At 38.3% G+C, this 12,114-nt stretch overlaps 2 protein-coding genes across 2 annotated transcripts in view; one reads left to right on the forward strand and one right to left on the reverse strand.

Moving 5' to 3' along the window:
• The window catches only part of LOC9299071 (F-box protein At1g78280), a gene marked incomplete at its 5' end in the record, with an annotated part of 4,088 nt that extends 2,146 nt beyond the window's left edge, over nucleotides 1-1,942 (forward strand). Inside the window, 10 exon segments of the mRNA XM_021018724.1 lie at nucleotides 1-93; nucleotides 193-273; nucleotides 352-689; nucleotides 781-999; nucleotides 1,118-1,205; nucleotides 1,287-1,446; nucleotides 1,529-1,715; nucleotides 1,802-1,817; nucleotides 1,819-1,899; nucleotides 1,901-1,942. The exon segment at nucleotides 1-93 is cut by the window's left edge and continues 30 nt beyond it. Coding sequence (XP_020874383.1) covers nucleotides 1-93; nucleotides 193-273; nucleotides 352-689; nucleotides 781-999; nucleotides 1,118-1,205; nucleotides 1,287-1,446; nucleotides 1,529-1,715; nucleotides 1,802-1,817; nucleotides 1,819-1,899; nucleotides 1,901-1,930 — 1,293 coding nt within the window.
• Nucleotides 1,943-3,039: 1,097 nt separating this feature from the next.
• On the reverse strand, nucleotides 3,040-9,854 carry LOC9299070 (serine/threonine-protein kinase SRK2C). The gene is made up of 7 exons (XM_021018732.1): nucleotides 9,249-9,854; nucleotides 9,087-9,161; nucleotides 8,871-8,972; nucleotides 8,730-8,783; nucleotides 8,247-8,636; nucleotides 8,109-8,168; nucleotides 3,040-3,390 (listed from the first exon to the last, which is right to left on the reverse strand). Exons 1-7 carry the CDS (start codon nucleotides 9,366-9,368, stop codon nucleotides 3,160-3,162), a joined length of 1,032 nt encoding a protein of 343 aa, XP_020874391.1. The 5' UTR covers nucleotides 9,369-9,854; the 3' UTR covers nucleotides 3,040-3,159.
• Between the last annotated feature and the right edge of the window lie 2,260 nt (nucleotides 9,855-12,114).

Genomic DNA, 12,114 nt, shown 5'->3' on the forward strand with positions numbered 1-12,114 from the left:
TGGTTGCGATGCCTAGAGGAAGTATGTACTTTCCACAACTTGCCGTTGGTTACCGAAGATGAAAAGCTTCCAGTTGGAACTGGCAGCAACCCTGTGAGTTTATTGTCTCTTTTAGGAATCTTTGGCAGAAAAGTTCTTCACATTCCTAATTATTTTACCGATATGCCCTGACTTCTCTTATTTTTTTGTTAGGTTTATCTGTTGTCGGACTATGCGATCAAACTGTTTGTTGAAGGAGGGCTAGAACAATCTATGTACGGTCTTGGAACTGAGGCAAGTAATTTTTATACAATACTTTGGCATCCCATGTGCAATTTATATGATTTTAACTCTATGTCTTCTTTTGTGCAGCTTGAGTTTTATGACATTCTTGGCCGGGCTGATTCTCCTTTGAAAACACATATTCCTGAAGTTCTAGAAAGCGGGATTCTTTTCTTCGAAAAAGGATCTTACAAAGTTGTCCCCTGGGATGGCAAGAGAATCCCAGACATTATCTCTAGCTCCAATTTCGATTTTGATGCATCCATGTTGAACAGCGAATTCCCATTTGGTATTTGGAACAAAACACTACGTGAACATAGAAACCAGGGGAAGCCAGCACCCGCACCCGATTCTTTCGGTTCATTGAGTTCACATGTTTGGCCGTATATTATAACCAAAAGATGCAAAGGGAAGATTTTCGCCCAACTGTGAGTGTTCTTTTCCTCCTCCTTTTTTCTCTACGCATGACTCATCTTTAAAACCAAATGTATGATCTCTAATTTGAAACTGTTGTTGCAGAAGAGATGATCTAACGTGGAACGATGCTCAGAACTTGGCTTCCTTTCTGGGACAACAACTACGCAACCTTCATCTACTTCCATATCCACCAGTCACACGTCCGGAGTTGTTGAATATGAATGCTGTTCATGAGGAGTTGAACATTCCAGCAGAATGGAAAGTTTTCGTCGATGCTCTGTGCCAAAAGAAGAAAGACGTCACTAGTCGTCTGGAAAACTGGTAAGCTTGAAGTTTTCCGAAATATACATTTGTAGAAGCTGTTCATAGACTCTGTTTCCATTTGCTTTGCTCTTGATGAAAGCTTACTCATGGTGATTGTTTTGTTTGAACCTCTCAGGGGAAATCCTATACCTCGTGCTCTGATGACCAAAATAGACGAATACATTCCTGATGACTTTTTTGTAGATTTACTCAACGTTTTCAAGGTTGCTATACTTACCTCTCATTTTTCAGGAACCTATACCTCTTTGCAATCGAATTAACATAACCTGTTTCTGGGATCACAGGACCCAAATGGTGGAGACGAAAGCAAACCCTGCACCTGGATACACTCAGACGTCATGGATGACAACATTCACATGGAACCATATTCAGATGATTCAGTTGATGGTCAACACAATTCATGGCGTCCCAGTCATATTCTCGACTTTAGCGATTTATCCATAGGTACGTTTTATTTAAAAGATCTCTTCAGAAATCTAAATGCCGGAGTTTTAGAGACTTTTCTGAAAGAGTAAGGAAATTGCAGGAGATCCCATCTGCGACTTGATACCAATATACTTGGACGTCTTTAGAGGAGACGCTGATCTTTTCAAGAAGCTTCTAGAAAGTTACGGGCTTCCAATAATCAGAAGTAGATCCCCGGAGGGGAACGGAACAACAAAAACAACAGACAGTACGAGGAAGAAAGTACTGTGTCCTTCCTACCGTACAATGTAAGTAGTAAGACTTTCACAAACATGATTAAGAAAGACCTTGAAGCCTTTTTTGATTGTTGTATTGTAACTGTGATTGGTTTCAGGTGTTACTGTATATTACCATGAAGAGAATGTTTTGGGTTCAATGTTCAGTATTTGGGACGAACTTCGGACAGCTGAATCATGGGAACAAGTTGAGCAAAACTGTTTGGAGTCTACTTAAAACCTACTAATCTCCATTAACTAATAAATCTTCTTAATTTGTGTCGTCGTATCTGGCACATTGCGGAACATAAGTGTTTCTGTGTTACCCTGACGGAGAACTTACTTATACTACCTGATTTATCTCAATTCTAGATTTAACCCGCGGTAAGCGCGGGGCTAATTTCTTAAAAAATTCAAAATGTAATTTCTTTGATAGATTATTTTGATTGTTAATTTTAGGATTTCACCCGTGGTATACTATCTTTTATAAATATCAACCCAAACCCGTCCCATCATATTACCCGTCCCGTGAAATTAAACATCATTTAGTTATTTTTCTTTTTAATAATACTTTTATTTAAAAGCTATATAATTCAAGTCAATTTAAAAATTTCTTTTAAATGGTTCCCATAAGATATATATACATATATATTAAATTTGTATAGAGTTGAAATAATATTAATATTACAAACTTTTTATATAATTTAAATATTATAAATATTTTTAAAAATATGCAATATATATTTTTTGTTATTGAATAAGAGGATATTATGTGTAAGAAATGTAGAAAATAAGAGTTTAATATTTTTATTATGGAGTCGCAAGAAAAATCTTTTATTTCTATACATGTTATTCGTTTATTAATAATAAAAGAAAACAAATCCTTTAAATTAGATATTAACTAAAATAAACGCACCATAATTACTTATTAAGTAACAACCAATAAATGTCACCAAAAAATAGGTAACAACCAATAAATTCTAAACGCAGTAATTAAAGAATGAGATATTAAAAAAAAATATCAAATAAGATATAAGAATCTTAAAATAATTGAATATCTAAATAATTTAATTGTTACTGTCGATTTTAATGCCTTCATTAATGTGGATTTTTTTTTTTACAGAGAAATATTTCCTAAAGATTATCACATTAATGACTCAGAAAATTAAGGAAGATATGAATTTATGATTCTCGAAATCGTGTTGGTAATATCTTTAATTAATATTTTTCAAATTTAAATAATTAATGCCAATGGCATTCATCAGTAAATACATTCCAACTCCAGGATTTATTTGCTAAAAGTCATCCAAAAATGTATATATAGATGTTCTGTTTATATACGTATAATGCATGAATGAAAATGTCTAATGGACAACACTTAATAAACAAAACTCTTAAGATGACAATTATAATCACGTCTGTGTATCAGCTTCAGAAACATGAAATCTTTGGTTTTTGTTTTTGTAATAAAATTTGTTCACATAGGGGAAAGGAGATCAGCGGTATCGATGTCGTCGAAATCAGTGTCCAAGTCATCGAGATCCATACTGGTACTTCCAATGGCACCATTACTGCTTCCACCAGAGACACCAGCACCGGAGAGTCCAGTAGCTACTGTGATCGGTTTCCGAGCTTCCTCAATGATCCACACTATCTCTTCCACTGTTTGAGTCGATGGACCATTCATCATCAATGATCCTTCAGACATCTCTGTAAGGAGTAATATAGATGAGGGATCTAAGTGTAATTATTTAAGAGTTAAAACCTAGTGTACAGACTATATATATGTTGTAATCATTCTCTAATCAATGATAAGCTCTCTTGAGTAATATGGTATCAGAGCAGTAATATCCTAAAGACCTAAATTTTTTTTTTCACGAGCCGTCATCTTCCTCCTCTGTCTTCTTCTTCTTCTTCTTCCTTTTCTTTCGATCTCTCTTCTACATGGCCTTGCCTAACTCATCTGTCATCGTTGATACCACCGATGGAACCTCACTCCACAACATCAACATGACAAACGTGAAACAGCTCACTGCGACGAACTTCTTGATGTGGAAACGTCAGGTTCACGCCTTGCTCGACGGCTACGACTTAGCCGGCTATCTTGACGGCTCTATTGCCGCACCCATAGCCACCATCACTACCGCCGGCATTGTCTCTGCAAATCCGGCATACAAACTCTGGAAAAGACAAGATAAACTGATCTACTCCGGTCTCCTTGGTGCCATCTCCATCTCCGTTCAGTCTCTCTTGTCAAAGGCAACGACCACCGCTGATATTTGGACCATTCTCAATGATACCTACGCCAATCCAAGCAGAGGACATATCAAAGTGTTACGTGAACAACTAAAACACTGGAAAAAGGGCACACGATCGATTGAAGAGTACTTTCAAGGCTGCACAACTCGGTTTGATCAATTAGCCGAGCTTGAGAGTGACATTCCTCATGAAGATCAGATCGATTACATCATTGCTGGACTTCCTGAAGATTACAAACCAGTTATCGATCAAATTGAAGGACGTGAGACTCCACCATCATTGACGGTGATTCACGAGAAACTCATCAACCAAGAGCTGAAACTTCAAACGCTGGCCATCGCTACCTCCTCCAATCCGGTCACTGCCAATGCTGCTACATACAAGAACCATGGAAATAACAATCGCAATCAGTCTCGTTCTGGTTCCCGTGGCAACCAACCGTGGCAGAATCAACAACAAAATTTCAACCCAAAGTTTGAGTCACGTGGTTCGCAGGGACGGGGTTATCAAGGCAAGTGTCAAATCTGTGGGGTTTTTGGTCACAGTGCTCGGCGGTGCTCACAACTCCAGTCCTCCGGTGGCGGATACCAACCCTCGCCAGTGACACCTTGGCAGCCGCGGGCTAACATGGCCATGACATCGTCTTATAATCCGTGGGTTTTGGATTCTGGTGCCACACACCACTTAACGTCCGACTTGGCTAACCTCTCGATGCATCAGCCATACACCGGAGGGGAGGAGGTTACAATAGCAGATGGCTCGGGTCTCCCGATCTCTCAAACTGGTTCAGCGTTGCTACCGACTCCAACTGGTTCTCTTGCTCTTAATGATGTTTTATATGTGCCAAATGTTCACAAAAATCTCATTTCGGTTTATCGGATGTGTAATTCTAACAAGGTTTCGGTGGAATTCTTTCCTGCTCATTTTCAGGTGAAGGATCTCAGCACGGGGGCCCGATTACTCCAAGGCAGAACTAGGAATGAGCTATATGAGTGGCCGGTAAACCTTCCTCCTATCACAAGTTTTTCAGCTTCACCAACACCAAAAACCGACCTCTCATCCTGGCATAACCGTCTTGGACACCCTGCTTTACCCATTCTAAAAGCTGTTGTTTCCCAGTTTTCTTTACCTGCTTCAAATTCTTTGCAAAAACAGTTTTCTTGTACCGACTGTTTAATCAATAAAAGTCATAAGTTGCCATTTCACACAAACACCATTGCCTCAACCCAACCTCTCGAATACCTTTATTCTGATGTTTGGACATCACCACTTATTTCTGTTGACAATTTCAAATATTATCTTGTCATTGTTGATCACTATACCCGATATACATGGTTCTATCCCTTGAAGCAAAAATCCCAGGTTAAAGACGTGTTCATGGCCTTCAAACCATTGGTGGAAAATCGTTTTCAAACCCGCATCCGCACTCTATACTCAGACAACGGTGGTGAGTTCATTGCGTTACGACAGTTTCTCGCTACCAATGGCATTGCGCATTTTACGACACCGCCCCATACGCCCGAACATAATGGCATCTCTGAGAGAAAACATAGACACATTGTTGAGACGGGTCTCACGTTGCTCGGACATGCCTCGGTTCCGAAAACCTATTGGCCTTATGCGTTTGCTGCGGCGGTCTATTTGATAAATCGTATGCCAACCGATGTGTTGAATGGTGTTTCTCCTTACGCGAAGCTCTTTCAACAGCCTCCAAATTATCTCAAGCTACGCGTCTTTGGTTGTTTGTGTTTTCCTTGGCTCCGTCCATACAATACAAATAAGCTGGAGAATCGGTCCAAGCCGTGCGTCTTTCTCGGGTATTCTCTAACACAAAGTGCATATTTTTGTCTTGATGTGGAGAATAATCGGATGTATGCATCGAGACATGTACAATTCGTGGAGACAAGCTTCCCTTTCCAAACGACGGCTGCACTGAATTCAGTCTCCTCTCCAACATCGGTTTCACCATCTCACCACAACCTCATTCCGGTTTTACCACACTCATCGACTATAGCTCATTCCTCGTCACCTCCGTGCTCCGTTCTTCACCCTCCGCCATCACCAGCTTCGTCTTGCAATCAGTCACCGGCCCCGCCGTCACCGGCTACGCAGTCACCAGCTCCGGTTCATTCAACCAATGCTTCTCCGTCGTCGGAACACCAAGCCTCGTCCTCTTCATCACAACACGATGGTGAAGAGAATGCCAAATCCAATAATGGATCACAAACACCTTTGGCCCAATCCCCATCCAATCCAAGCCCATTAGCCACTCACTCAAATACACCAAGCCCATTACCATTAAGCCCAACACACTCATCTTCTTCCACGACACCTGCAAACTCCCAAAACTCACCACCTACGGCTAATGCCTCTCCTTCTCCACAACCACCTGATCCAAATCCACCACCACAAAATATCCATCCAATGCGAACCCGAGCCAAAAACCAAATACACAAACCCAAAAATAAACTCAACCTCTCCGTCACAACCTCACCAATTCCAAAAATTCCGACGACGGTGGGACAAGCACTCAAAGATCCTAATTGGCGCCATGCCATGTCTGAAGAAATTGATGCTCAAATGCGGAACCACACATGGGACTTAGTTCCACCATCACCGACTCAAAATGTCATTACATGTAAGTGGATTTTTACGCTAAAATTTCGTGCTGATGGTTCAATTGAAAGGTATAAAGCACGGCTGGTGGCTCGTGGATTTAATCAACAATATGGACTCGACTACTCCGAAACATTTAGTCCTGTTATCAAGTCTACGACAATTCGGATGGTTTTGGAGGTGGCAGTGAAACGAAATTGGAGAATTCACCAAGTGGACATTAATAATGCGTTTCTTCAAGGGAAATTAACGGATGAAGTTTACGTCACACAGCCACCCGGTTTTATTGATCGAGATCGCCCAAATCATGTTTGTCGGTTGCAAAAAGCTCTTTATGGTCTAAAACAAGCCCCGCGTGCATGGTATCAAGAACTCCGCAATTTTCTATTACAATCTGGTTTTACGAATTCTCTTGCGGATACGTCCTTGTTCATTTACCATCGGGGTGCTGCATTTCTCTATGTACTGGTATACGTGGACGATATAATTATTGCGGGTGAAGACTCTCTGGTCCAACGGTTCAATTTGTCTCTTGCAGCTCGGTTTTCATTAAAGGATCTTGGTGCATTGAATTATTTTTTGGGAATTGAGGCTACCAGATCCGCTCATGGTCTACACTTGATGCAACGGAGATATATTATTGATCTCCTCACAAAGACAAAGATGCTCGATGCTAAGCCGGTTTCTACGCCAATGTCAGCAACGCCGATGATCTCACTCTTCTCTGGCTCTGCTCTTGATGATGCGTCTGAATATCGTTCTGTCCTTGGTAGTCTCCAATATTTGTCTTTCACCAGGCCTGACATAGCTTTTGCAGTCAACCGTCTCTCGCAGTTTATGCACAGACCCACTGATGCACATTGGCTAGCGGCGAAGCGAATATTACGTTACCTTGCGGGAACTACGAACCATGGGATTTTTCTTTGCGCCAACACTCCTCTAACGGTCCACGCCTTTTCAGATGCTGATTGGGCACGGGATAACGATGATTACCTCTCCACAAACGCTTACATTGTTTACTTTGGGGGCAGCCCCATTTCTTGGTCTTCAAAGAAACAGAGGAGTGTTGCTCGATCTTCAACGGAGGCTGAATATAGGGCTGTCGCAAACACGGCCGCTGAACTACGGTGGATATGCTCGTTACTAACTGAGATGGGCATCACATTACCAACAGCACCGGTGATTTACTGCGATAATATGGGAGCCACATATCTATGTGCGAACCCGGTTTTTCATTCAAGAATGAAACATGTCGCTCTTGATTATCACTTTGTTCGTGGGAGTATTCAATCGGGTGCACTACGGGTCTCACATGTATCAACCCAGGATCAATTGGCGGATGCACTCACAAAGCCCTTACCTAGATCGCGGTTTCAAGAGCTCAATGCCAAGATTGGAGTCAAGGAATTTCCTCCATCTTGAGGGGGGATGTAAGGAGTAATATAGATGAGGGATCTAAGTGTAATTATTTAAGAGTTAAAACCTAGTGTACAGACTATATATATGTTGTAATCATTCTCTAATCAATGATAAGCTCTCTTGAGTAATAATCTCTACCGGCAAATTCTTGAGAAACCAAGAATGATTCTTTATCTCCTCTATCCTTATTCTCTGTCATCCAAATATTACAAACAAAGCTTAACTAAAATCAAGATTTAAAAACCGAAATCGAAAGAGAACATTGTTTACCTTTTCAGGGTTGGCAATGAATATCCGAGAGAGAAGATGTCTGCATTCATCCGAAACTCGAACATAATCAGGAATAGAATACTGAGCTTTGAGAATCCGACCGATGGTTTTCCGAAAATCTTTAGGATCAGAAGGATCTTCAAAAGGATAAGCACCAACAAGCATGACATACAAAGTGACTCCACAAGACCAAACATCAGCGATTTTGCCGTCATACTCTTTCTTGGAGAGCACTTCAGGCGCAATGTAAGCAGGTGTTCCTACAGTGGTCTTTGGTTGCGAATGAAGAACGCCTGATTTTGAATATCCGAAGTCGTAAATCTTTACGCGCGGCGCTTCACTTCCATCCAACAAAGTGTTCTCTAGCTTTAAATCTCTATGGCATATTTGCTTCATTTCCCCATACAAAAAAAACAAACACTCTTACTTTTTGTGAAAACACGTTTTTGATTTAGTTGGAACTTGGAACGTTATGTTTCTTACAAGACTGTGACAGTAATTAACTCCTGATATAAGCTGCTGAAAGAAAAACCTTGCCTGAAAAATCACAATTTCTTTTGATTTTTCACTTTTTTTTAAACAATGTTTATTTTAGATAAAAATGACAGAATTAATAAAATAAACCTCGTCTTCACTGAATCTTCCGGCGCTGCAGATTCTTCCGAACAGTTCTCCTCCGGCGGCGTATTCCATTACTAGCGCCAAATGTGTTGCCGTCAACAAAACCTATATTTTCACACAATTGTCAAATTTATGGAACTTTCAAAAGAAAATAAAATAAATTAACCCCCAAATTTTTTTTATTTTTTATTTATAAATAACACATTGTTGTATATGTACCTCCTTGAATCTTATTATATTGGGATGGATGAGTGATCTGTGATTCATGATTTCTCTTTGTACATGTTCATCAATCTTTCATAAACATCAACAATAATAAACAAATCAGACAAAAATGATAGAAACAAGATTTTCTTGAATTAGCTCAAGAGAGTAAGAGACCTTTTGGCCTCTCTCGATGAACTTAATAGCGAAAAGCTCTTTGGAAAATTTCTCACGAACAAGCTTTGCTACTCCGAAATTACCAGACCCAATATCCTTCACTATCTCATACCTCTCCATACTTCTACAAACTGCAACACAAACAAAAAAAAACAGAGCTGCTCTGTTTCTATATGCTCTGTTCTCTCAAAAGTCAAATCAAATAAAACAGATTATCTCTTTTCAGACACGAAAACAAAGATGAAATCAAACACACATGTGTGTTTGTGTTAGTGTGTGTATGAGAATTGTTAATAAATAAGAGGAAACGAGATAGAGCTCCTCTGTTGTCGTTCATAAGACAGAAGAACCAATTAAATTAATTGAAGAGAGAAATTTGAGAGATAACGTCAATAAAAAGGAACCACGAGGTATACGGGAAATAAAAGATTTTACCGGAAATTTAGGAAGTGATGTCATAGTAATAAAACAAAAGGATTAAGATCGATCGCACATTTTCGGATTTGATCTTCTTGGGAAGCTGCTTTGCTTTTGGAACAGAGTCACTGCTTTTGACTCTGTTTGTGTTTGTGAGAGGAACTATCGATGCAGAATTTGTCAATTTGATATGTGGTGGGAATTTTTAAACATATTACATCAAAAAGTTATTACTACAAAACAATTATAAATAAAGGGGAAAATTATGAGAGACATTTAACGAATGTCGTGTCGTGTCGTGGGGTTTCTACTACATATGTGGTTCATGTCGACCTCGTATAACTTGTTTTTTAATACTTACGATAAATTTTAAAAATTGGAATCTTAGTGACAAAGGAATTTTTTTCATTAGAGAATCTTGTTATCCTTGTTAAAATATATTTTTTAGGCCTGGACGTTCGGATATTCGGATCGGATTTTTCAGGTCGGGTTTGAGTTTTTCGGATTTAGAAAACTAAGACCCGTTCGGATATTTTAAAACTTCGGGTTTAGATCGGATAATTCGGGTTTATCCGAACTATCCAAATATTAAAAAATTTGTATCCGATTCTATGTAAAGTATTGAAAATACTCAAAAAATCTAAAAACTTTAAATATTTTATATCCGAATCTAACCAAAAGTGGTTAAAACACCCAAAAATAATCTTAACATCCGAATAATTTAGACACTTAAGTTATTACAAGTATAAATATTACTAATATATTATAAGTATGTATTTATATTTCAGATATGTTCGGGTACTTGTTTGGGTTCGGGTTGTGAAGTTTAGAATCCGTTCGAGTATATTAAAACTTCGTGTTCGGATCGGATTTTTCAGGTCTGGTTCGGTTCGGTTATTCGGATTCGGGTATTATGTCCAGACCAAAATATTATTTTTTATTATTATCTTCTGAAATAAGAAGATGAAAATGGATTATTGTCTAATGTGTCTTTAGAAAAAAAACTGCAGTGAGTTATCTTTTACACTGTTTAGGGAAAAAAATATAATCAACTTTACTAAACGAAATAAATACACGAAATTTTAACAAGTAACAAAGTCCATGGTTCTATTCTTTAGTGGGATTTGATTGGCTTCTATAAAAGAATTTACTAATGATTGTTTTGTTGGAAGAGTTTAAAGTACTTGATCGTTTGTATTTGAGAAGTGTTTTATGTATTAAGAGATTATCCTAAAGTTAAAAATTATCCTAAAGTTTAGTTGTGTGAAACTTATAATAATAATAGGTCCCATAATAATATCGTAAGATCTTTTGTTGTCGACGACAAATAAATAGATAATGCTTTTGTTGTTATTATCATAACTTACACCGTAAGTTATCAATATGCATGAATCATATATTTTACAAGATAAGACTCATGAATCACATGATTCAATCAAGACGAAAGTTTGTTAAGAATTAAAAAGAACAGAAGATAATTAAAATTATTGGCAGGGGAGCCTCGTAGATACTATCCCACATATGCTCAGTTGTCGGGCTTCGAAACCTCTCATTTTATCTTGACTTGAGCATGCGAGACACCTTCACAAAGGATTGACCAAGCACCAACAAGCATTACATAAGTGTCATCGTATAAGTTATTAATGTCACGTCCCATCCGTCGGAAACACACAAGTCAATCGTCCATTTCTCTGCTAAGTATGTCCCAAAATGAAGGGGGGTGGCAATAGGGAATGAACAGTTCGATATGGTTCAAACTTTACGTTTAGCATCGATTCATACTTTCTTCCATATTCCCGACACGTCGGAACAAATCATCGTTCAACCGATCTAACTCTCTTCTTGAAATCTCGTGTATTAACTTTCATGAAGATTGGTATTTATACAAGTAGAGAATCGTACGTAGATAGAGATAAGAAAGCTAATTACGATTAGGGTATATGCAGCATTATCTAAATATAGTTAGGAGTTATCTCAATACTTATCGAAAACTTTTGATCTACTTGTGTACACTATATAGCTAGATAAACCACAAATCTCTTTTCGAGCATATGCGAACTTTCACCTTTTTTAATATGACGGTTTTTTTTAACGTATGATCTTTAGCTATATCATGAGTATACATTGAATATGAATACATGTTATTGTGTAGTAAATATTTATGCTAGAGAAGTAGAGAGCAATCTTATTATTTCGTTGAATGTAAAAAATAATCATCAAGAAAGCAAATGAAACATAATCATGGATTAAGGATAAGGATATATAAGCATTGGATGAATATAATAAGCAAAACTGTAAAGGAAAAACAAATGTTGTTCTTAATAAGAATCCCACAAAGCATTAACCAATAAACTAATTTCAATTCGAAGAGGCACCCAATTACGATTGACTTAAATCGATTATACTAATAAATACTGTATAAGATTTCAGTAGGAATACAACGACATAA

The sequence above is a fragment of the Arabidopsis lyrata genome, assembly GCF_000004255.2.
Source record: "Arabidopsis lyrata subsp. lyrata unplaced genomic scaffold ARALYscaffold_60, whole genome shotgun sequence".
In the NCBI taxonomy this organism is placed as follows: Eukaryota; Viridiplantae; Streptophyta; class Magnoliopsida; order Brassicales; family Brassicaceae; genus Arabidopsis; species Arabidopsis lyrata.

Excerpts from the sequence above, each read along its gene's own strand:
- LOC9299070 (XM_021018732.1), bottom strand. The coding sequence starts at position 9,368 with ATGGAGAGGTATGAGATAGTGAAGGATATTGGGTCTGGTAATTTCGGA. Across the intron at positions 9,162-9,248 it reads TCATCGAGAGAGGCCAAAAG|ATTGATGAACATGTACAAAG; the intron begins GTCTCTTACTCT and ends TGTTTATGAAAG. Across the intron at positions 8,784-8,870 it reads GAAGATTCAGTGAAGACGAG|GCAAGGTTTTTCTTTCAGCA; the intron begins GTTTATTTTATT and ends GTGATTTTTCAG.